The 21656-nt window shown below is 45.1% G+C and overlaps 1 protein-coding gene across 2 annotated transcripts in view; it reads right to left on the reverse strand.

Annotated features, from left to right (window-relative positions):
* Positions 1 to 1291: 1291 nt before the first annotated feature.
* Positions 1292 to 21656, reverse strand: part of PHF2 (PHD finger protein 2) — a 95953-nt gene continuing 75588 nt past the window's right edge. The window contains exons 13-22 of one of the 2 annotated variants that reach the window (XM_084530824.1): positions 21213 to 21332; positions 19870 to 19988; positions 19016 to 19194; positions 18718 to 18791; positions 16733 to 16890; positions 9176 to 9453; positions 6558 to 6653; positions 5526 to 5635; positions 4076 to 4337; positions 1292 to 1486 (exon numbers count right to left, since the gene is read on the reverse strand). In XM_084530824.1, the coding sequence (XP_084386950.1) occupies positions 1398 to 1486; positions 4076 to 4337; positions 5526 to 5635; positions 6558 to 6653; positions 9176 to 9453; positions 16733 to 16890; positions 18718 to 18791; positions 19016 to 19194; positions 19870 to 19988; positions 21213 to 21332 (1485 nt within the window). In that variant the 3' untranslated portion in view covers positions 1292 to 1397. The remainder of the gene's footprint in view (positions 1487 to 4075; positions 4338 to 5525; positions 5636 to 6557; positions 6654 to 9175; positions 9454 to 16732; positions 16891 to 18717; positions 18792 to 19015; positions 19195 to 19869; positions 19989 to 21212; positions 21333 to 21656) is intronic. The other variant, XM_084530825.1, reaches the window with a different exon arrangement.

Raw genomic sequence — 21656 nt, forward strand, 5'->3', positions numbered from 1 at the left:
GTTACCTGACCTTTCCATGACTGAAAAGAAGGCTGTAGCACCTGGTGACCTCCAAGATGGAGGGAGGAAGCAGAGGGAAATGAGTGTGTATATTTGACCAAGGGTGGTAAATGATGAGAGGAGTGCTAGGCAGCGGGCAGGTGTGTCTGTGTGGACCATGGTGTGTGTTACCAGGACATAAGCTAAGCAACTGCCCTTCAGGGATGGGTAGGGCTGGACAGGAATCAAGACCATGTCCAACTAGCCAGGGCTTCTGGTGGCACTTCAGCAAAAAGAGGTGGTCAGATGGGTTGCAGCTGAAGCACTGGCTTAGCACTGTGGTGTGACTATGAATGGGCAGCACAGCTCCGTGCCTGCCTGCCCCTGCTGAGGAGCAGGGGGAAGAGGGCAGAGCACCAAGAGCACCACGCCAGGCCATTCGCCCTGCCCTGCCTGCTGCCCACACTGGGGGACCCGGGGGCACACAGCTGCCCTGTGCCCCTCCACTGAGCCCGCACGCCACCCCTCGCCAACCCCACAAAAAGGCCAGGCCCAGGCGGATGTATACAAAACCTGAAATAGTTTACTTTGCTTTCTTTTTTTTTTTTTTTTCTTCCCTTTTTTTTTTTTTTTTTTTAAACTTTGCTCTAGGTTTACTTAGATTTCGTGAACTTGATACAAGAGCATTTGATATGAATCGGTAAATAAAACACCGTCATAGATAGATAGCCACGATAAACTTTGTTAGAAATGTACATGTCGCGAAAAAATAATAATACTAATAATAATAATCATAATAAAAAAAGCCGGCGCGACGCCCAGGCCGGCGCGGCCCTCACGGCCCTCACCACGGCTGCAGGTGGCTCTGATTCCCCGCGGGCGCCGCACCCCGGTAATGTGTGTATATAAACAAAGCCCATAAGAAATGTACAAATATAAAAAGCTACAAACATTAATAAATTACATCGTCACAAAACACGGAAACACTCCACAAGGTGCTAGTAAAATAACTGTCTCCCTCCTCGTACAAGAAGTTACGCAAAGAGCTGGTACGGGCCGCTGCGGCTGGCGGCGCCCAGAGAGACTTTCCCCTTATAAAAAACGGGTGGTCGTTATTCCAAAAGCTATGTACAAGCTACATTCTAGGAAAAGGATGCCTCAGGAGACGCATCTACACGGCAGCCAGGCACCGCCGCCCGCCCGCTCCCCGCCGCCCCTCACCGCCTCCCGCTGCTCAGCGCCGCGGGGCCGGGCCGGGGGCGCGTTAACTTTTTGCGGACTGGTCGCTCTCAGCACTCTGAGAAAGGACATCTATATTAAAAAATATTTATAGCAGGATTCTGTACACTCCAACCGCTGAAAGTTAAAAGGGTTGCCGTCATGGTGGCCAAAGTTAGGTGGCAGTAGCCCGGAGGCTGCTAGAGCAGCAGCTTGCCATTCCGGTGGATCTTCAGGATCTTGCCGAGCCGCTGCTTGGCCGTGGCCATCCCCTTCTTCGTGCGCTTTCCTGGAGGGAGAGCGGGAGTGGGTGAGCCCCAGGGCGGCTCCAGCCCTACACAAAGTGACCCTCCAGCCCCGTACCACTGCTGCCTTCCCCATGGGAAGCCCGGCCCCATCCCAGCACCTCCACGAGGCCACAGCCACCCCACAAGCCTGGGTCCTTGCCCGCTCCCACCCCAGCTCCCCGGTGCACCAAGCACAGGAGCCAAAGCAGCACCACCGCAGCTGGGGCGCGTCCCGTCACACACCTGGGGCACCCCCACAGTGCCAGCCCTGCTGTGCTGTGCCCTCACCCAGCCCGCATGCATCCCAGCTCATGGCTTGTGGGTGATCAGTTTTCCCCCAGCATGACAGTCCGTCCAAACCCAGTGTCTCCAGCACTGCCCCACTGGGGAGGCTGTGCTCACACAGGCACCCAGCAGGCTGTAAAATGCTGCCTGCTTTCACCGTGGGCATGCACACACCCCCAGGACCTCTGGACACCTCTCTACTGTTCTGCACACACTCAAGGGCTAATCTGTAGCATGGGGACACAGTCTGGCACCTCACTGGCACCAGTCCACGTACCACTGTGGTTCCTTGCCCTCTCTTTCCCAAGAGAGACCACCTGCATCCAGCCTAGGCACAAGCTGCTGAACAGCTGCATGTCCCAGTGCATGCACACACACACACACACACACGCACAGACATGCACATCTTTACAGATTTAGGCTAACACCAAGGCACTACAAAGCACCTAACTGGGACAACCTCCCCTATCCCCACACTCAAGAAAGAAAAACACCACTGTGAGCCCTTGCTCGTGGGCTGTGCCATTCAGGAAGGCCTGTGCTCCCTGCATGCTTGTCCTCAGAGACTTGTACAATTGTCACAGCTGATCTCTACCCCACCTCTCGCCAGCTACTACCTTACAGCCAGAAACATTGTGAATCTCCAAGGTATCTGGGACTACCTGGCACTCCACAAACCCACAGAGCCATTTCCCTGCCCATAATGCTGTCAGTGCACTCACATGCAACACCTGCAAAGACTGGTTCCTCTCCACTTCTCCCACCTGCATTGAGTGCTCCAGCCCAAAGGGCAGGTGGTGACCTTCCACACCATACCTTTTCTCAATAAGAATGTGCTTCTACAGCCATAGAAGACTGGCGGCATACAAAAGCAATTTATAGTTTCTTCATTTCTCATCCTTTTGCCTCACTGTGAGTTGTCTCCCTTCGTGAAATAGTCTGAGAGCTCCCTGACTCTGCTTCATCCCACCTTCTCCTTCCACAGTCCCTTCATTCCCAACCTGTTAGTTCCCAAGCTCTGGGATCTCCTGTGCTCCATGCAAGAGAGATGCCCTGAAGTCCCCTAGGTGGCCCCAGCTGGAGGCCCTTCACTGGAGGCTCTGAATGTGCTCCTCTCACCCAATGTCAGGCACATACTCTTGGCACATGGCTCCTTCCCTCCTCTGAGGACTGAGCTATGTCACGGGCAAGGTGTGATCCACGTGCCTGTTCAGGCTCCCTTCACGATGGCCTGACTGGGCACCCAGCTCACCTGCCAGACCAGGGCCTGGCTCCATTCAGCACTCCTCTTCCCATCACATCTTCCATGCTCTTGGACCTGTTTTATTCACATTACCATGTCATCACAAAGACACAATTCCAGGCAAATACTTTCATTTCACTCTGGTTCTGCAGACAGCTACAAGTCTTGCCAGCTCCTGACAGAGCCCTTGGGCCTATAATGGGCTGTACACATCCTCCTGTATGGCCCATTCAGCTGCCCTGATGTTTTACTGGGGCTGCAGGACACTACACACTGCCTCTGATTTGCTCCACTCAAATGCGGAATACTGGAAACGTCTGCCACATAGCCTCACTTTTTACAACAGGGCCTCTCCCAGTGGGATCGAGCACTTGATCTTCACCATACACAGTGCACTTGACTGGAGTTTTTGCCTGTCCCACACACCTGCCTTCATCGTGCTTTCTCAGCACAGTTCAAGCAGAGAACAGAAGGCCCCAGCCCAGCCCTGGCTTTCCCTATGGCAGACAAGTGACTTCTTCCTCTCTTGGTTTTGTTTGCGTGGCTGTGTTACTCCCAAGGTCTGACATTCCTCTGCTCTTTTGTTGCAACAGGATTGCAGATTTGCACTACTCTACACGCGCTGGGCAGGACGTCCTCCTTTACAGGTATGCACAGGTATTGCACAACCACTAGCCGACCTCAGCAGTGCCTGACCCCGCCCTGAGCAGAGCAGCCTTTATGGATGCATCCTCCCCTTGACAAGGCTTCACCAGACGGGCTGGACTGTGACGTGGCCACTGCATGTCCTCCTCAGGAACCCTGGGGCATGCTCAGGAGCATTTCCTAGCACAGGATGCCTCACACCCTGCAACAACAGCCCAGCAGCAAGGCACAAATTTGGGCCCACACTACCAGGGGAGCCAAGGCCGTGGGCTAGATCTCCAACCAGATCTGATCTACCAAAACAATTCTACAGACCCATGACAAACATAATATGTGAGGGCCCTGCAAACGGCATGGATTACATGACCAAATCACCCTTCCCCATTCCTAGAGCGTAACCCCAGGCGTTTCCTGGTACCTTTGGCGGAGGCATTGTTCTGCGAGGATGATGAGGGTCTCCTCTGTGTGAGGAAAACACCGGGTGCCATCGGCTGTGATCCCCTGTTAGGCTGGGCGACCCCAAAGGTGCTGGCCCCTGCGGTGTACTCGTGATCTGTGAGGCTGCTGGCATGTGACTCCAGCTTCGGCTCTGGCGAGCTGCCTTCCTGAGCCGGTTTGTTCGCGTTGTTGGTTGACAGCTTCTTTTTGGTATTTTTTTTCTTCTTGCCTTTTTGTTCCTCCTTTAAAATGACAAACATGAAGCTCATATTAATCCCCAGAAGACCTTTAGCTATGGCAAGGGCCAGCGGCGTTGCTTAGGGTCCTGATACAATGAAAAACAATGGAGTTTGCCATGTACAAACTGCTCAGTCTGTTCCGATACCATCTCTCTCACAGATCTCTGCTGCATGCACACGCTGCCTTTCTTGCCTCTCTGTGCTTTGTGCAGAGCCTCCTTGCTTGTTAACTCTGTGCACACTGCGGCGAGTAGCAGCCAGTCAGGACCGAAACGACCCTGCCTTGGGAGACCAGAGTGGTTTTGCATGAACAAACCTTTTGAAGTTCCACATAAACTGGCATCTCCTATCTTCAATCTTCACACACTTTCACAATAGCATGGAGGATATTAAGCACCCCACTTATTCATAGAATCTGCTTCCTGCTAAGACAGACATTATCTCACCACCTACAACTGCACATCATGAGAAAAGTGGTCTCTCACCGTCCTGTTTCCCTTGCCTACCTTCAAATCCACTTCTTGTTGAAACCCTGCTACCGTTCTTGGAGCTCTTCTACCTAACAGCACCCATCATAAAAGTGCAATGCCACCAAAAGCCACAACTCCAGCAACTCCAGCATCTCGCCAACCTGGCTCCAGCAGACCTCATCACCTTCACACCTTGCTCTGTCATATTTGTGGGGCCCAAGTGCATGAGGCACTTAGCATCTATATGACACCTCCAGAGACCAAAGGACACTTACCAACACCCAGAAATGCCTCAATATCTTTGTTGAACTGACATGAGCTATCCTCGGTTCACCAAAGCTTTGAGAGAAAACCCTAATGCTTCCCAGCAGCCGATTTCCACAGACAAGGCAATCACACCAGTCAGACTCTCAAATGCACATCAATACACCGTTCTCACACACTCCTTTCAGGGACCCTCCTTCTACCATTAGCCTGCAAGGTAGCCATGGTTGCTCTCTCATGCTTTTCTGTACTTCTGACACACTGCCTGCCCTGTGCTGGGGCTTTGTCAGGTATGCTGCAACACTACAGGACTTTCCTCCTGTTTATTTCACCTGAGACTGATGACCCTTGTGTTCCTGACATGAATAAACCCTAAGAAGGACTGACACCGCTGCTATTTGGGCATGACTTTGCTGCTTTCATGTCCTGACAGCTACTACTTCCCAAGCAACCTCACCTGCTGTGACAGCTTTGCGGCAGCAGCAGCAAGTCCGGTTTCAATGGAGGCGACTCTTGTACCCTCTCGCACCGGTCTGTCCTGTCGAGGCACCGAGGGGCCGACTCGTGCTGCAAGGAAAGCAGGTGCAGGTGAGACACATGCAGCGTGTGCCCAGATGAGCAGCACAGCCACACTGGGCAGCGAGACTCTGCCCTCCTGAGCAGGAAAAGCCAGGGATGCCACAGCCTCTGCTCTTCCTTCCTCCCCAGGATGTGTACGAAGAAGGAAGTGCTGACAGCCTCCACCCAGTCACAGTGGTTTGGGGAGAAGCTGCCAACAAAGATATAACACAGCCAAGTAACCTCACAGGCAGATGCAGCTACCTGAAGCTGAAGCCATGGGAGATTTCTGCCTACTACAGGTAGTATGAATGAGTCCAGCATCGTTTCCAAATGGACAGCGTTCACCGCCCCATCTGCTGGGGATGGACATGCAGTGCCACGAGCTGAGACACTGCTTCTTTGTCACACGCAGCAAGCTGTGGAGACTCCCCCATTAGTGGGCCATAGCAAAGGGGGGTCTAGGAACCCCCTAGCCTCTTATACTGCCTCTGGTGAGCCACAACAAAAACACCTTTCCAGACCATCAGCTTTGGCCAAACTCAGAGGAGACCATTCTCACATTCCCTGTCATTTCTCTCTATTTGGTCAACACCTAAAAGCCAGGGCTACTCAGCTGTCTGTGGTTTCACAACTACGCCACTGCTAAGGTGGCCACCAATCATTCCTTCACCAAGAGCACGAAGGAAAAAAACAACCCATCCAGGAACGACTTTTTCCTGCTGGTTGATGGCAAAAGGCTAAAACTGGTCGGCTGAGTCCCAGCACATGAAATCACCTCCCATTGTGCTGGAAAGAATTAATCCTTCACTATACAGAGAAATTGCTAGTTGTGGTCTTACAGTTTCCACATTCCTTGAAAAATGGCTGGTTCATTAGGTACCTGCCTGACTTAGTCTGAGTCTGGGTAGCACAGATTTTATGGACTTACCTGTTGGGCTATAAGGGGCATCATCTGAGCTTTTCCTTTTCTTTGACCGAGATTTGAATACTGGATTATCTTCATCCGATTCAAGAGAAGGGTAAACTACAGTAGGAAACAAAGAGGATACTTTCAGTGTGGGGACAGCTCTGTGCTGCACACAAGTCCACTTGCTCTGTACAGTTATGGTGCCCGCAGGCATCGCAGCTCAGAAGAGCTATGTCCCCCAGAGGTAACGCTGAGTGGTGACACAGCTGCAACAATCAGGAGACTTTCTCTTGCTCTCATCTACACACTGCATTTTAGAAGTTGCTGTCATTACGCTGCAACCAGCTACTTTTAGGATACACAGATAAACTTCTCAAACAGCAAAAAGCAGTCTTCATCTTGTCTGTGTAGTGGCAGCACAGCTGTAAGAGACACAGACAAGTTTCTTTATCCCAAGCTAGACTGATATTGAAGACATGCCAGTACAATTCTCATAACCCCTTGCGAGACAAGATGTGAATCTTCATGTGTCAAAGAAACACATGTAGGTGCGTGGGTACTCCTGCCATGAGAGGAGCTTCTACCTTTCTTCAAAAGCTTGGGAAAAAGTGAGCCACGCTATGATTCACAGGGAGACAGCCACCTCTTTGTTAAGGGACTGGTCTTTGGACTGCACGGAAGGACTTGGTGCCATGTCTCAGATTTTTTCCTGTCCCCATGGGTTTAGGTTTTGCCAGATGCAAGCAAGCCTTGCTTCACATTTTCAAAGGAGGCTCTCTCACATGCACAGTATGATATCAGGCCCAGCACTAACACGGCTTGCAGATAAGTACCCTGGTCACTTGATACACTCCTAAAGATCCTACAGACCTCCCACAAACTCCTATCCACAACAACTTGGCTAAGATACGTGTGATCTGCCATGTGTCTCTATCGCAGTAGCAGTGGTCCTACTTATGACTTAGCACGGGTATGGCCCACTGATATTACCAGGCACAGACAGCTGTCACAGCAAGGAGATATGCAGGAGAGATCACAACATATCTTGGCTCCCACACTTGATTTCTGGTGTCTGTAGGGCTTTTTCATGTTCATGGCTGTCTGAACAGCATCCTCACTGGACAGCAGTACCCACAAGCACAACTCACACCGCAGTGACTCATGGTTCCCTTCATGCACGGAGCAGACCAAGGCAGATTCCTTTACTGCCACATCCCCTGCTCTTCCCCCAGGAGCAGGAAGCAGCCTTTTCTGGGAGCCTGCCTAGTGCAAGCAGAATTACCAGTGCCAGGGAAGCCAACCGCTTCATTTGGCACCTCACCTTCCTGGCCCTTGTGACTCCAGCACAGTCAGGCAGAGAGAAACAAGATGACGTGCCATTTGTGCTGACCTCAGAAACCGTTTTCCTTGATTTACTAGTGGCCAAGAGGTAAATGTGAACCATTCTACCAAAGGACCCTTCAAAGGCCTCAGGGATAAAACATCACCTGATCTAAACTTTGCCCCAGCCTTTACTGTGAAGTTTTGTTTGTTTGTGTGTGTACATTTTTTAACAGGCATTTGATTTTCTTGCCCATTGTCATTTGTTACATCAGTAGTGATTTTACCCTTACTGTGGCCTTTGGCCATTGACACTGTAAGTCTGCTGATTAGATGTGGAACAGCAGAGCCTTTGGAAACCAAGCCTGCTCACAACAAAGGCTCTCCATTCAGTCGCAGCACAGATGTGTAATGAGCAAATCTGCCCTTCAGCAGAGCAGAGCCCTGCCCATGCGTGGCATCTGCTTCATGGAGCTGCCCTTTCTCAAAGCACCTAGCAGCACCACCACTGCATCGCAGAGCACTCTAAATGACTGGGCTGCCTTCTGCAACATGTCGCAGCACCTCCAGTTTGCCTTGGTATCTCAGAGGGTGAAAACACATGCTATTTTTCTGGTCATAACATGATTTCTGATGGCCATACTTGCCACAAACCTCTACTTTCTTCTTGTCCCATTCAGGGCTTCAGGTTTTCCAGTTCCTATCAATCCTCACATTATTACTTTCTTCCTTTCCTCACTTCTTATATTCAAAATTGTTCCTGCAAATTATTATGGTAGAACTGATAATAACTGGTGCAAACTGGCTATGCGCCCACTTCTGCTTCAGATGCTTACTTTCTATGCCAACACTCAAAATACCACAGGAACCCTTCTCCAAGTACAAATTCAGCTTCTCACTCAGCTTGCCTAGACATTTTAGTGTTATTGTGCAGAGAAGGACATTCCTGTCATAAGTACTTGTACCTGACACACATTTTTGGGACAGCTCCCCATGCTTGCTGGCGGACTGCCACATTGTCAGTGTGTTTCCATGCTTTTTAAGATCTACTGGTAACACCATGTCTCAAGTACAGTCTAACTGGATATTTATATCACCACCGGTTCTGTAGTCAGTCTATCTATTATGGAGTGTTTGCTTAATTTTGCAGTGCAGACCTCTTGTTGATTACACTCTTCCTTACTAACATTTTGATATTTCAGTGCAACAGACCACATGAAATTAAAAAAGCATCCCATGAGAAACACGGGGAGTATTTGTAAATATGCACACGCATACCCAGGCACACACACAACTCAGACTGCTTCGTGTGTACGTACCATAATCTGAATCTTTAAAACAGGCATCTAAATGGTCCTGATCTTCATCGTAATCTTCAATGTCAATACTGTTTTTTGTGCTTTTCTTTAGTAACCGCTTGCCAGCATTTTTGTTACTACCACCGCCTGTTTTTTTAGAGTTCTGTGTGGAGATGGAGTTATTCTTCGCCTGATTGGTACCCCAGGATGCCTGGAGGCAGGAATCTGATGACTGGAGGTTTGCCATCGATAGCATGCCCTGGATTGCTTCTTGCGTGCTGGGTGAGGCAGGTGGCTGACTGCAGGAAAACATTGAGAAATACAAGAGCTATTAGCGAATCCATGAAAACACAAACCCCTCTCAAACAGTTGACTCCTTTCACCTCGCAGTGTTGCTAGAAGAAATTTCCCAATTACTGTGCTTTGAGCAGCTGGGCATGCCACAAGTGACAACAGGTGTTTTTTTTTTTATGTTAACAGCAACATCACAGTGCATTAGATTTGGGGTTACTGTAACAGTAACCTCTATAACAGTATTCCCAGCAACACAACATTTGTACTACCCAACCCTGAGGATGTCACCCCAGCCCCTTACACACACATCCCAAATTCCCATCCTCCTACAATGGAGCTATGACGGGTGAAAACCACATTGCCTTCACTGACCTGAACGATGAGACCCCTGCTGTTGGCCAATACCCTTGCAAATTCATTTCAGATTTCTCCATCCCCTCCTTCACATGACTATGTATGAAAGCGAAGCCTGAAGAGGGCAGGGAGCAGTGGTAAGGGGGAACTGCACATGGACCATGACAGTGGGCAGGCTCTCTGGCACCCCTCGAGAAGTGACAGAGCTCAGGAGAATGGAGAAGTCTGGCTGTGGTGACCAAGCTACCAAATCACCGTGTCTGCACGAAGAAGGTGGGACAGCTCACACCGGGGTGCTGCTGTGTGTGGGCACGGGAAACACAGGCTGTGCCCTCTGCAGTGAAACAACCGACAGGCAGCAGTGCTGTCGTGGTGGGCTTCTGTTACGTACTGCCAAGCAAGTGGAGAAAGGATCCAAACAATGGGAATGAAGCTCAGGTTCACAGGCCACAGCTGTCAATGGGGACGTTCACTGCCCCAGGACCGTCAGAAGAGCAACATGATGGGGCACAAGCAGATCATGAGGTTTCTACAGTGCCCTGGGAGGTTTTCTGATGTGTATGTGGGGTGGACTGACGATGGGAGGTGCTGGACAGATGTAGGACTGGATGAGTGGGCTACAGGAGAGGGAAACCTTGTTCACATTGAACTTGCTTTTTGGCATTTTATTGCCAACTGAAAACAAGCACTGTGCATCTACTATAGAAAACAACATATTCCTACAGAGTAGGCTGAGGTTAAATGATGTGTAAATTCTGACTGGCATGTACACTTAAGCAAGGTGGCAAAGCATGTTCTTCATGATACCGAAGAATGTAGAAGAACACTAATCTTATCAGGAAACATCAGACATTAATTCTGCAAAAACGCAGAACACATCATCAAGTATTTCCAGAAGTTCTGGCAAACAGTGAAATGCCAAAAAAAGAAAAGATATTTGAACAGTTATGCAATAGAAGCCACTAACGTACAGCATTTCCCAAGTAAATTAGCAATACCACATCACTTTCTCTCATTTGATCTTAATTTAATCCACTTAAAACCATTACAAGACTCTAGATAGAGTAAGACTCTAGACATAAAGGGAGTTTCTGGGCACTAATTGCATTTATAAATAATCCTGAAAATGAGTTAGGACTGGTGTCAGCAGCTTGCAACTCAAGGAATAAAAGAACATCGAAACATTTATTTAGTGAAGAGACATTTTAATCCCTTCATTATCATGCCAGATGCCTTAGCCTTCCCCCTGACAAAGGCATATTTCACACCATCTATAAGAAATTAACATATTTTCTTTCCATTTTTCCCCCCAACAGTTTTTGCAAACACTGGACTCCCAAAACAGTGCAAACAGACCATCAAAAACTGACCACTAAGTGGGTAAATCAGAGAGGAACTGCCTTAAGCAACACAAGCTTCAACAAATAAATTGTGGAATATGATCAAAACCAGTGGTTCTGAGAGTCAAACCACAACGTGAACGTGTGGGTAAAATGCCTTAAAGAGACAGAGCTGCACACAGAGCAAAGTGTTTCTCATTAGTTCTTGCCTGTGCTTCTATTAGAGGTATTTCAGCTTTCTAAGCCAAAAAAAAAAAAAAAAAAATCAGAAAGAATCAGGAAGCAATTTTTAAACTCTTGGAGGACTTATCCCCTTTTTTGTAGCTTCAGCAATGATCTTATGTATATATAAATATATATATATGAAAGTAAACTGACTGTGAGTTCCAACTTTAACTTAAAAACAGTAAATATGGGAGCAGAAGCAGAGAAACCAGCATCCTTCTGCCCCTGTGCTCCCTTCCAAGCAGCTGGCTTGCAAGAGCACTTCGAGCATACAGCAAGGTGGCACTTGGTGATAGCACAGACCCTGCCATGGCTTATCAAATCCCAGCAGTCTTGCTTTCCTTTCCACAAGCTAAAAAATAATTTAGTGGATGAATAGAAAAAAGGACACTAATTGACTAGCAGTTCGTGCCTTTTGCAGTGGGCTCCCCTTGGGGGATTCTGTTGTAAAGAAACTCTACAAAGAACTGGAGTGTTAGTGTTCTCAGGGTTGCCCGAGTGAGGAAATAGATTACTGCAATAACCATTTGCTGCCTAGCAAGCATCTGGTGTTTTCAGACGCATACAGTGCAGGAACTAAGAGGTCCACACTGCAAACTGCCAGCCCTGCCTGTAACCCCCAGGACAACGAAGTAAACCTTGGTGCAGCCATGACATGTGCCACAGGCAACAGAAATGCTCAGATGGCCAACAGGGCATGGCCATGAGGTGGCTGCTTCAGCCACCCCTGGGGCCAGGTTGTGGAGGCCGAGCCCGAGGCCTGCCAGGCCCGGCTCCCACCTGGAGCTCACAGGGAGCTGCTGCTGCTCACAGCAGGTGGAATTGGCAGCAAGTTTGCACAGTGTTAACAGAGAGCAGTACTGTAACAGAAGGGAAAATATGTTGCTAAAACTCAGCCCAAATAAAAGGACTGATCCCAGGACTGATCAGCCTGCAGTGCATCCAGTCTGATGGTGTGATGAAGAGTGGGGAAGGGGAGCTCACCTCTGAGGGAAGCCAAGGAAGGACACGTTGGTCTGCACAGCACAGATGGCGTGGTGCCCTCCACAGTGCTACCTGCAACTATTTGCTAGGATGGGTTTAAGCCTAGGGGCTCTAAGGCCCAGAACAGCTTGCTGTTGCTAGCAGTGTCTTCATCAGGGAGGAGTGCACAGAGCATCCCTTCAGGCTATGCTTTAGGGCTTTCGTGCTGCCTGCATTCCCCTCCTAGACTTGACAAGAGCATCCTTTCCCTGGCACTGCACACCAGAGCAGGTGGCAACAGGCAAACAACTGTGGTTGCTGACAGGAATACACACAGTTCAGCACTGACAGACTAAGGCTTTGCCTCCCTCATTGGGGCTGGCCCCTCTCCAGTACCGCCATCTCTCTCTGAGGGTCCAACGTCTCTCTTGAGAGATCATCTTCCTTTCATAAGTAATTACCGAACCTGTTACCTCTATTCTTATATTTAGAAATTGAATGTATTCATTTTGTTGGAATACAACTCATTGAATGCTGGCCTTTTCCCTGTTCTCCACACTGCCTGCACAGCGGCTGGAGGTACTGAAGGGCATGGGGGAGAAGAGACAGTAACCTTACTAACATTTTGTCTCGCCTCTGAATAACTACTGCTCAGTCTCATAACTGGGGGAAAATAGGTAAGAGCAAAGGAAAGTCACAGGACCCATTGAACATTTTCTAAGTGGAAATATCTAACTTGACATACGAACTGCCTCATGGGGTTACAGAACAGAGGAAGCCAGATCCTACTCGGAGGTACACAGCAAAGGATGAAAGGCAGCGGAGGGGAAATCCCAGCCAGCCACAGGAAAAAAAGGGCCATGCTGAGGGTGGCTGAGCAGCTCACACAGAGAAGTTGCAGAATCTCCATCCCTGAATATATCTAAAACTCACCGGGGCAATGCCCTGAACTACCGGGTCACACTATGCAGCTGGCCATGCTCTGAGCCGGCAGCTGCATGAAATGACTTCACAAGGTCCCTTCCAATTGCCATTGTTCTAGAATACTGCAAATAAGAACTGATGCATGAGAGGGGGAGGTAATGAATCACCATTTTCCCTATGTGATAGTTTTCCTGTCATTTCTGCATTTCCCTCATCCTTCCCAAGGCAAGATGGAAATGAACTACAAAGAAGTGAAGCAAAGACATTAATGACTTGTCACTATTTTGGAGAAGTGACAAATGTATAGAACTACAGGACTTAAATAACTTCAAGCACAAAAACAGTATTTTTATCCATATTTTACCAGGCTTGGGAACAAGAAACAATTCCACTGAGTTCAAGATCACATGACTACTAGTCTCCTCAACTTTTTTTTTCCTATATTTCATTTCCCTCTTTTCAGATTGTTTCCACATCTATGGCAGCATTTCTGTAGAACCTCTCTCTCCTTGTCTCTCCTCATTTTGCTACCATTGGCACAAGTGTGGGAGAGCAATCTAGGTAAAGCCATCAGTACATTTGTTTTGGTCAGTTGCAAATGACAATCTAACATTTTACAGAATAAAGTTGCACACTATTCATGCGAGGTCATTAACACACAAAAAGAGCACCTAAGTTACCTAAGTTACCGCTGCAGTTCAGCAGCCCTGGTGCTGGTCTGATAGGACTGTGCTTCCCTTTGCAGAGCTCACCCTAATCTGCACAGATCACCATGCAAGCAGAGGACATCCCACACAGACTTTACTGCACCATTACATACTTTATATATCATAGAATCACAGAATTGTAGGGGTTGGAAGGGACCTATATATATACATGTATATACATAAACACATACATACATAGTACATATATATGTACTACCCTTTACCTGCCTTACAAGTAGGAAAACAAACTAGAGAAACATGGAAATTATTTCTGTGAGTCAGGCAGGACCACATTGGCATTACGTTGCAACACAGTTTGTTTGCATATCAGGTTTCTTCTTTTTTAAAGAAGCACGTTATGGCTGTTTAAAAAGCCTAGCATAATTATGAAATGAAACACAGTAATTTCATTTATCAGGAGCTTTTTTCAATCAAGCTTCAACACACACTGCCAAAACCTAATTGTTTATACAAGAACCAAAATTGATATGACACATTCCCACTAAACTACCACACACAGTGTAGTAATTCATGCGAAGTTTAGTTATGTGACTGCCTTTGCGACTTTGATTTCAGAAACCACAAAGTCTACAAATACACTGGATACAGAGCCCAGGTTGAAGGGAGGAAAAATGAAAGGCCTGAGTCCTACTCTGTTACTGAATGGCAGTTTTAACCCGTTGCAGACAGCAAAAGACACAACCAAAGAGAAATAATCTTTGAGGAACTTTCCTTTAACCTGTATTTTCAGCTTACCTCTGTATATCTGCACATCACAAGTAGGCAATGAACCACACTGTATGTGAAATAATTAGAACTGTAAACATGGCCAAGACAAATTTCTTTAATTCTTAAAATGGCTGGCATTTTCTTCTTTTATATGGATATTCATGTATGGGAGTCATATTACACAGGCAACCTAATTCCCACAGTTAGATACACCTAACTACCTGCCAAATATCTAATTACCTGCCAAAACCTAAGTGTAAATTTGATATAAACTCTAGTTCCATTATGCACCATAATACAGAATGAAAAAGGAATTCAGAGGAACAGCCAAACAGATAACAAGTGCCAATGTGATTATTTCAGTGTCTTTTGAAGAGCAGACAGGGCCAAATCTCAAGAGATCAGGCAAATCTAGAAGCACTGACCCATCTGCACTCAGACAACAAAAAAAATATTGTATTACCTGGGAGCTGCAGACACTTTGGTACCTCTCTCCATACCCTCTGCAATCACTGGTTTTGAACAACCACTCCTTGCTAAAAGGAAGGCAGTAATGGAAGAAAAATGGCACTAAACTGAAATCAGATCTCTTCCCTAGAAATAACAGTCTTGTCAAGATAAGCCTCCTAAGGACAGTTACTACATTACTTGTTTTTAAAATCATTGGCTTTTTTCACCTGCAGTTCTGCTGTGTGACACACCCCTGGAATGAGTACCATGGGAAAACATTAGGAACGAGCAGAAAACTCTTACAGGAGACTTCACATACACACCCCTGTTCAATGCAGAGATGAAGATCTCCTGAATGAAGGCAGTCTGTATACTATGCTTTAATCTCCTGCAATTATCTGTATTGGGAAAGAGACAATTACCTAATAAATTGAGAGAGGTCAAAACATCTGCTTCAATAACCCTCTCATTTCTCTGTTGCTCTGTCACCAGACTGCAGCCTTTAAAAAAAAAAAATCCATACTCTCTCCCAACATTTTTTTTTAATCACTGATAAAATTCACTTTCTATGGTTTCCTTTGATAATTTATTCCATATGTTCCCCTTTGACCATGAGACATATCTTTTGGAATCCACAGTTATGGCTTTTAACTTCCAATCTTTCCCAGGTTTAGATAATATCTTTCTCTCTGATTCCACTTTAAAAGGTCCTTTCAAATTTGCAAGCTGCACTTTTCCTGGGTCACGCACACCCAACACCCAGCAAGGGCACAGCCTGGGTGAGAAGGACAGCACCAGGCTCCCTTTACCTAGTGTTTTATCTACTCTCAGACCAACTACCACCACTACTACTTTCTGCACAGGTTCTGTGGGTTTGCATAAGCAAGGCAGACCTAAACAAAGCAGGGAAGAAAAAGATGCTGTTGGCATATCCCAACAACTACTGAATATGGTACTTAGCTCTGCTGTGTAAAGCAGATTGGTTTTGCTGCTTTGCACATATAAGCGGCAAAGATCTACTTAACCAGCAGATTGCTAGGGAGCACAGGACATAGGATGCAGCAGTTCACATCCGCTGGGCCATTCTATGCATGTTAGCTGTAAACTCTGATGTTCCTAAAACTCTTTTCCAGGGCTCTGTTCCCAAAGTTTGAATTAAGCAAGACATTTGCATATGTGAAGAGTCCTATTCTGATTCTTTCGAAATGGCACGCATACCCTAATTCATCTATCTGTAGTTTATGATCAGACTTGGCACATAAAGAGTGGAGGCAGTGAACTCAAGCAGCATTCACTGAGCAGAAAGCTCCTTTTGAATGATTCATCTATTATAGTATTATTGCTAAAATGGATGTTCAGCATTTACAGATGTGAAATGCCTCTATTTGTTTAAATTATACCACTAAAATCTTTCCCACACACTTTTCCACCTCTCCCTCCAGATCACAGGATAAAGGAAGAATTTGCTTACTGGAGAAAAAGCAGTGACTGAGCTGCGAAGTTCATTCTCTCTCTCTCTCACACACATAACCACAAAAGAGCAATTCTTGTTTACAGGTAAGAGCAAAAAAAAACCATCCCTTTGTGCATACCTGTTGGTGTTATACTCTAAACCCCCAACTTCCTTGCTTGCCTGCAAAAGGTCAAGAATTCCTGCTGAACTTCCGCTCTCTTTCTTTACTTTGGAATTACGCCCTGGCTTTGCCTCTGTGTCAATGTGAAGCAAATCTTCATCTGACGAGTCATCACTCTGCAAAAACAAGAAGGCAGCTCACAAAATGGAAACTTACTATGTTAGTTAACAAGAACACAAGAATTTCTGCAGCCTGCTGCTCTTCTAAAGACACAGGGCTAGCCATTGTAATTTGCTCTTGTTAACAACAAAATAAAAACAAAAATCTGGTACACAATAAAAATCAGTCTCCTTCCAGCCTTTAGGCATAGTTGGTTTTCCTGTTCCCTTCCAACCCTAGGGAGCCAGCTTTGAGATCAGATCCTATGCATGGGATTACACCACTGTAACAGTGGTGTTTCCAGGTGCTGTGTTCCGTTCCCAGCCACTGCTCCTGTTTTTGAGACCCATGCAGCAGTGAGTGTGTGGCTGTATCTGCCAGCCCAGACATCACGGCTTAGGTCTGTATCTTGCAAGATGCTTAGCTTGGCCAGTTCAGACACAGAGACAGACCCACTTCCACCATCCCTGCTACAAGAGAACAGGAAGATGGAACAAAGGAATGGGACAAATGCGTGAGTACCATCTGAGTACACTGAAGGAAGCTACCTGCAGCTAATTGACTTTCTGGGGCTGATACCTTTATGCACTGTGGACTATAATAAAACAACTTTTTCTCTCCATTCCTGTCAGCTTTCAGGCCTCCAAAGTTCTAGCCATTGTTGCTTAGGCTGCCACTACTGCTTTCTTCAGGAACTAGTTTTGTTTCTTAAATTTCCATGCAATGAGATATCAGCATGTTTTGCCCTGCTCCCCCTGGATCACACTCCAGACTTCAGCTACAGGCTGAGGGAAGGAGATATGCACTTATTCTTGAACATCCCTGAGCCAAACCAGGATATAGAAAACTGTTTAGCTCTTAGGGCTAAACATTTCAGTCACCTACAGTTCTGTGTTAACAAGCTGTTTTTCTTTCTATGATTGACTCAGGTATTACAATGTGGATTTATACCAACTGCAGTTAGACAAAACATTTCAGCATGTCATTTAATTTCCAGCATTGAGCTACAATGCTAACGCAAATAAGAGCAAACTTATGCCTGTACTGTTAAGCTTCTTGATGCAAAGCTATCAACGGGCACATTGACAATGCCTCAAGTTAGGGACATGCTAAAATATCAGACTGAGCCTAGGGCATTCCAGATGTAAGCCCATAATAGACAGATGGAGACTCTGCTAAGTGATAGTAAATAAATCCTTTAATTGGTACATAATAGGACTTCTAGTAATGTGAAACACCAAATGACATGCCTTCAGTTCTATTAGCATTACTCTGAGTTTCATTGTCAAACATGAACATGGAAATCTTCAATGATCAGTGTTCAAAGAGCTTGGAAATGGGAGACACAGGTCAAAACACAGCCCAGGACAGACCCTTGTGCCCATCAGCAATGTAACATCAAGCCAGGCACAACATAAAGCTCCTTCTGACCCTTCCCACCCCTTCTTATGGCTTGCTTCTGCTCTTGTGATACCATTCAAGTGTCATGGTCCCCACGAATGCTTCCCATCAGGCCTAATCACATACAAGCAGTTCAAGCCAAATTCTGCCTAGTCCTTACAATGTCTGAATGCTATCTGTTCTGGGCCAGCTGAGGATGTGACAACCAAAAGAAGTCTTCACTACCATCATTTACAGTGCTGTTACCTCACCTGAGCAGAAAAAAAGACACTATTATCTTGTGAACGAATGTCACTGATGATTACAGCAAGGCATATTGCATAGCTGCCATTAAGCACTGCCTAGCAGATCTGAGACAACTTTCCAATTTTGGATAAGCCCCCACATACTTTAAGAGATATATAATGGGTGTTCACTTGTGATAGGTACAATAATTACCATACCTTATATGACACCGACTCCACCTTTGGCTTCTTAACAGGAGTATGCTGCAGAGTGTCTTTTTTATCTGATAAAACTGAATAAAAAAGAGGAAAAGTAAGTCATGGTCCTTTTCTCTTCTAAACAGTAGCACTCCTAAGCCTTTACTTTGAAAGCAATTCAAATAGAGTTATGTTTGACCAACAGTTAAGATATAGATTTCTTTACTGTAAATCACACAACATAAAGACTAGTTTTGGACAGCCAACGCACAAGACTCTGTCACACAGACAAAAAAAAATATTCTTAAAATATTCTTACAGGGCAGTTCTCTTTTTGTAGTGTTTTTCTTCCTTCTGATTGGAAATTCATCGATTTTTAGCTCACCATCATCTGACACATACTCATATTCATCTCGTACAGGTTTTGCTTTATCTTCTTTAAAATTCTGCAGTGACCCAAACACACTAGTATTCAGTTGGGTTTTGACTCCCTTTGAACTGAAAAAAATAAAAATAAAAAAAAATCAGTAACAATATACCGACTGGGAAACATTTTAAGAATAGACAGAGGAAGACAATGAATACCTTTCCTCATACAGAAATCTCAGTCAATCTGAACACTTTCAGAGGTGCCAGAGCAATTTAAATCATTTTACAAACATGTTACTGTACCTACAATTTATATCCCCAAATACAATGCTGACCAGCGCAGCTTTCCTGGCTTGAAATAATCACTACAATATTAAGTTGTCTCAAAGTATAACACAATATACATAATGGACACACAGCATGGAATTTTGGCATGCAGTGTTCATTTAAAAGTTGGGGTTTTTTTTTTGCCTTTTTTTATGTACCCTGAATAGGATCTGCAAAAAATCATTTAACATAAATTTAAACTAGTAAGAACCTGAAGTGCCAAAAAGCAAGACATAGCACAAATACTGAAGGCAGGAGTCTCGAGCAAAATCCCAGCCTCAAAGGTAGATCTTTGCTGTTATGGACAACCAAGAAGGATTCAAGGTAAAATCAAGTTCTATAGTAAAAAACTTTCTGAATAAGTGTATTTTCTACATTGACCATAAATTCAGATTTTCACTTTCTTGTATAAAAATAAATAAATAATCACTAGACTTTAATTTTCTAATTAATGAATATTCTAATATTTTTACTTACCCAAGCAACTTCTTATTAGAGAAAGAGAATGTAAATTTGTTGTCCTTATTTCCTGATAAAGGCGTCTTTTCTGATTTGTGTTCCTCTTCCATTTTCAATAATGAATCAGGTTTACTGTTCTGAAATGCAAAAAGACCCCACAAAACAAACAAACAAACAAACAAACAAAAATAAAATCAGTTATATGAGTTGCTAATATTTCCTAGGTAATGTTAGAGAATCCATTGACCTGTACATAGAAAAAATATGCCCTGCAAATGAGGTAAGTAATAGAGAATTATAGTCTTCCTTAGACTAGATGGGTTCTAGTTCAGGGACTTGTCCCTGCTCAAGAAGAACTTCAGCACCAGTTTGAGCAGTGCCCACCACAAATATGCCTGATGTTAAATTTAAGTATAGCTCTCTTAAATTGGTACAGACTGAGATAAAATATTGAACACTGTTCTTCATCATCACGCTTGTGCAGCTAAGGACAGAATCTAGCACAGTGCCTGTAACATGACCACATTTTATTCCCAGGCTCCACTTGCTTCTTTCATACCTTCAGAAGAGCTTGAATTATGAATTTAATAACAAAGCCATTCATTCTTCAATTATATTTTAAGCATAGCCCTAATACTTTCCTAAGCTGTACTGGCTGGGTAATTAACCGGTATATATTGAACTGAACACATCAACTGTGACTGTTTTTAAACACAAAATTTAGAACTCAGATGTCTCTGTTAAAAGGTCAGGATTCTTAGTAGCTTTCTGCACATGGAAAGACACATGCTTCTGTTTCAAGGAATTTTTTTTGCACCTTTGTCATTAGAAGTTTGCAAAGTAAGCAAAATTCAGACAGCTATTTTTACGAGAAAGCCTATGTCACCCTGTTTTAAAAGGTACCTGGAAAAAAATTAGTTTATTCTATGGATGAATTTTTCTCACCCTACATTAGCTCTCTTTGGAGGCAAGCTTTTAGTTTATGGGGCGTGATTCAGATTTCATTAACAATATTTTTATACCATCAGGAGTTATTGATCTGGAACTACTCCAGACTTAAAGTACTGTAACTAGGTTAGAGTAAGAACCACAAAAGTGATCAGCACTGAAAAATCTATTAGAAGTGTTCCCACCAGCTTCATCAAGGATAAGAATGAATAATTCAGCACATGCTTTTGAAAAACAGCCATACGCCTCCTTTATTTGTGCTTAGTTTGTTGTTTTCGGTTCAAATATTTTTCATTGGGAACTGAAAATTGGTGACTCGCACTCTCTGCTTAGGTAGGCCTGTAAACATTTCTCCACCATTGACTTATCTCTATGTGGCAGAACCAGCAACAAAACTTAACAGGAGACCTTACCTTATATTTCCATTTGGCTTCTGTTTTGCTTTTATTTTGCTCTCGAGCTTCAAATTTCTCCACCTCATTTTGCTTATTAGCTGTTTCTTTATTGGGAACACTTAAAACATTCTTTGCAGCCTGGGGAAGAAAATCAACTTGCAGTCTTAATGAGGATGGAGCACTGGCATGTTACACAAATACATTTTTATCTAGAATATAAAATGGCATATTTTTGAGAACTCCTTTTCTGATCTATTCCTTTTTGAATTCAAATGTGAGATTCAATCAAATATTGCTGTTTCAGAGACTGCAGAAGATTAGCTGCATTTCTCCTTCATATAGTAACATACAAACTACTAGGAAATTCAGAAGCATTTTAGAAAAGTCTTATGGAATCTTCTTAAGACAAAATAAATAAAGTGTACAATGCATTATTCTGTCAGCACTTCAAAGAAATCTTGG

The sequence above is a fragment of the Aythya ferina genome (assembly GCF_964211825.1).
Source record: "Aythya ferina genome assembly, chromosome: 10".
Classification (NCBI taxonomy): domain Eukaryota; kingdom Metazoa; phylum Chordata; class Aves; order Anseriformes; family Anatidae; genus Aythya; species Aythya ferina.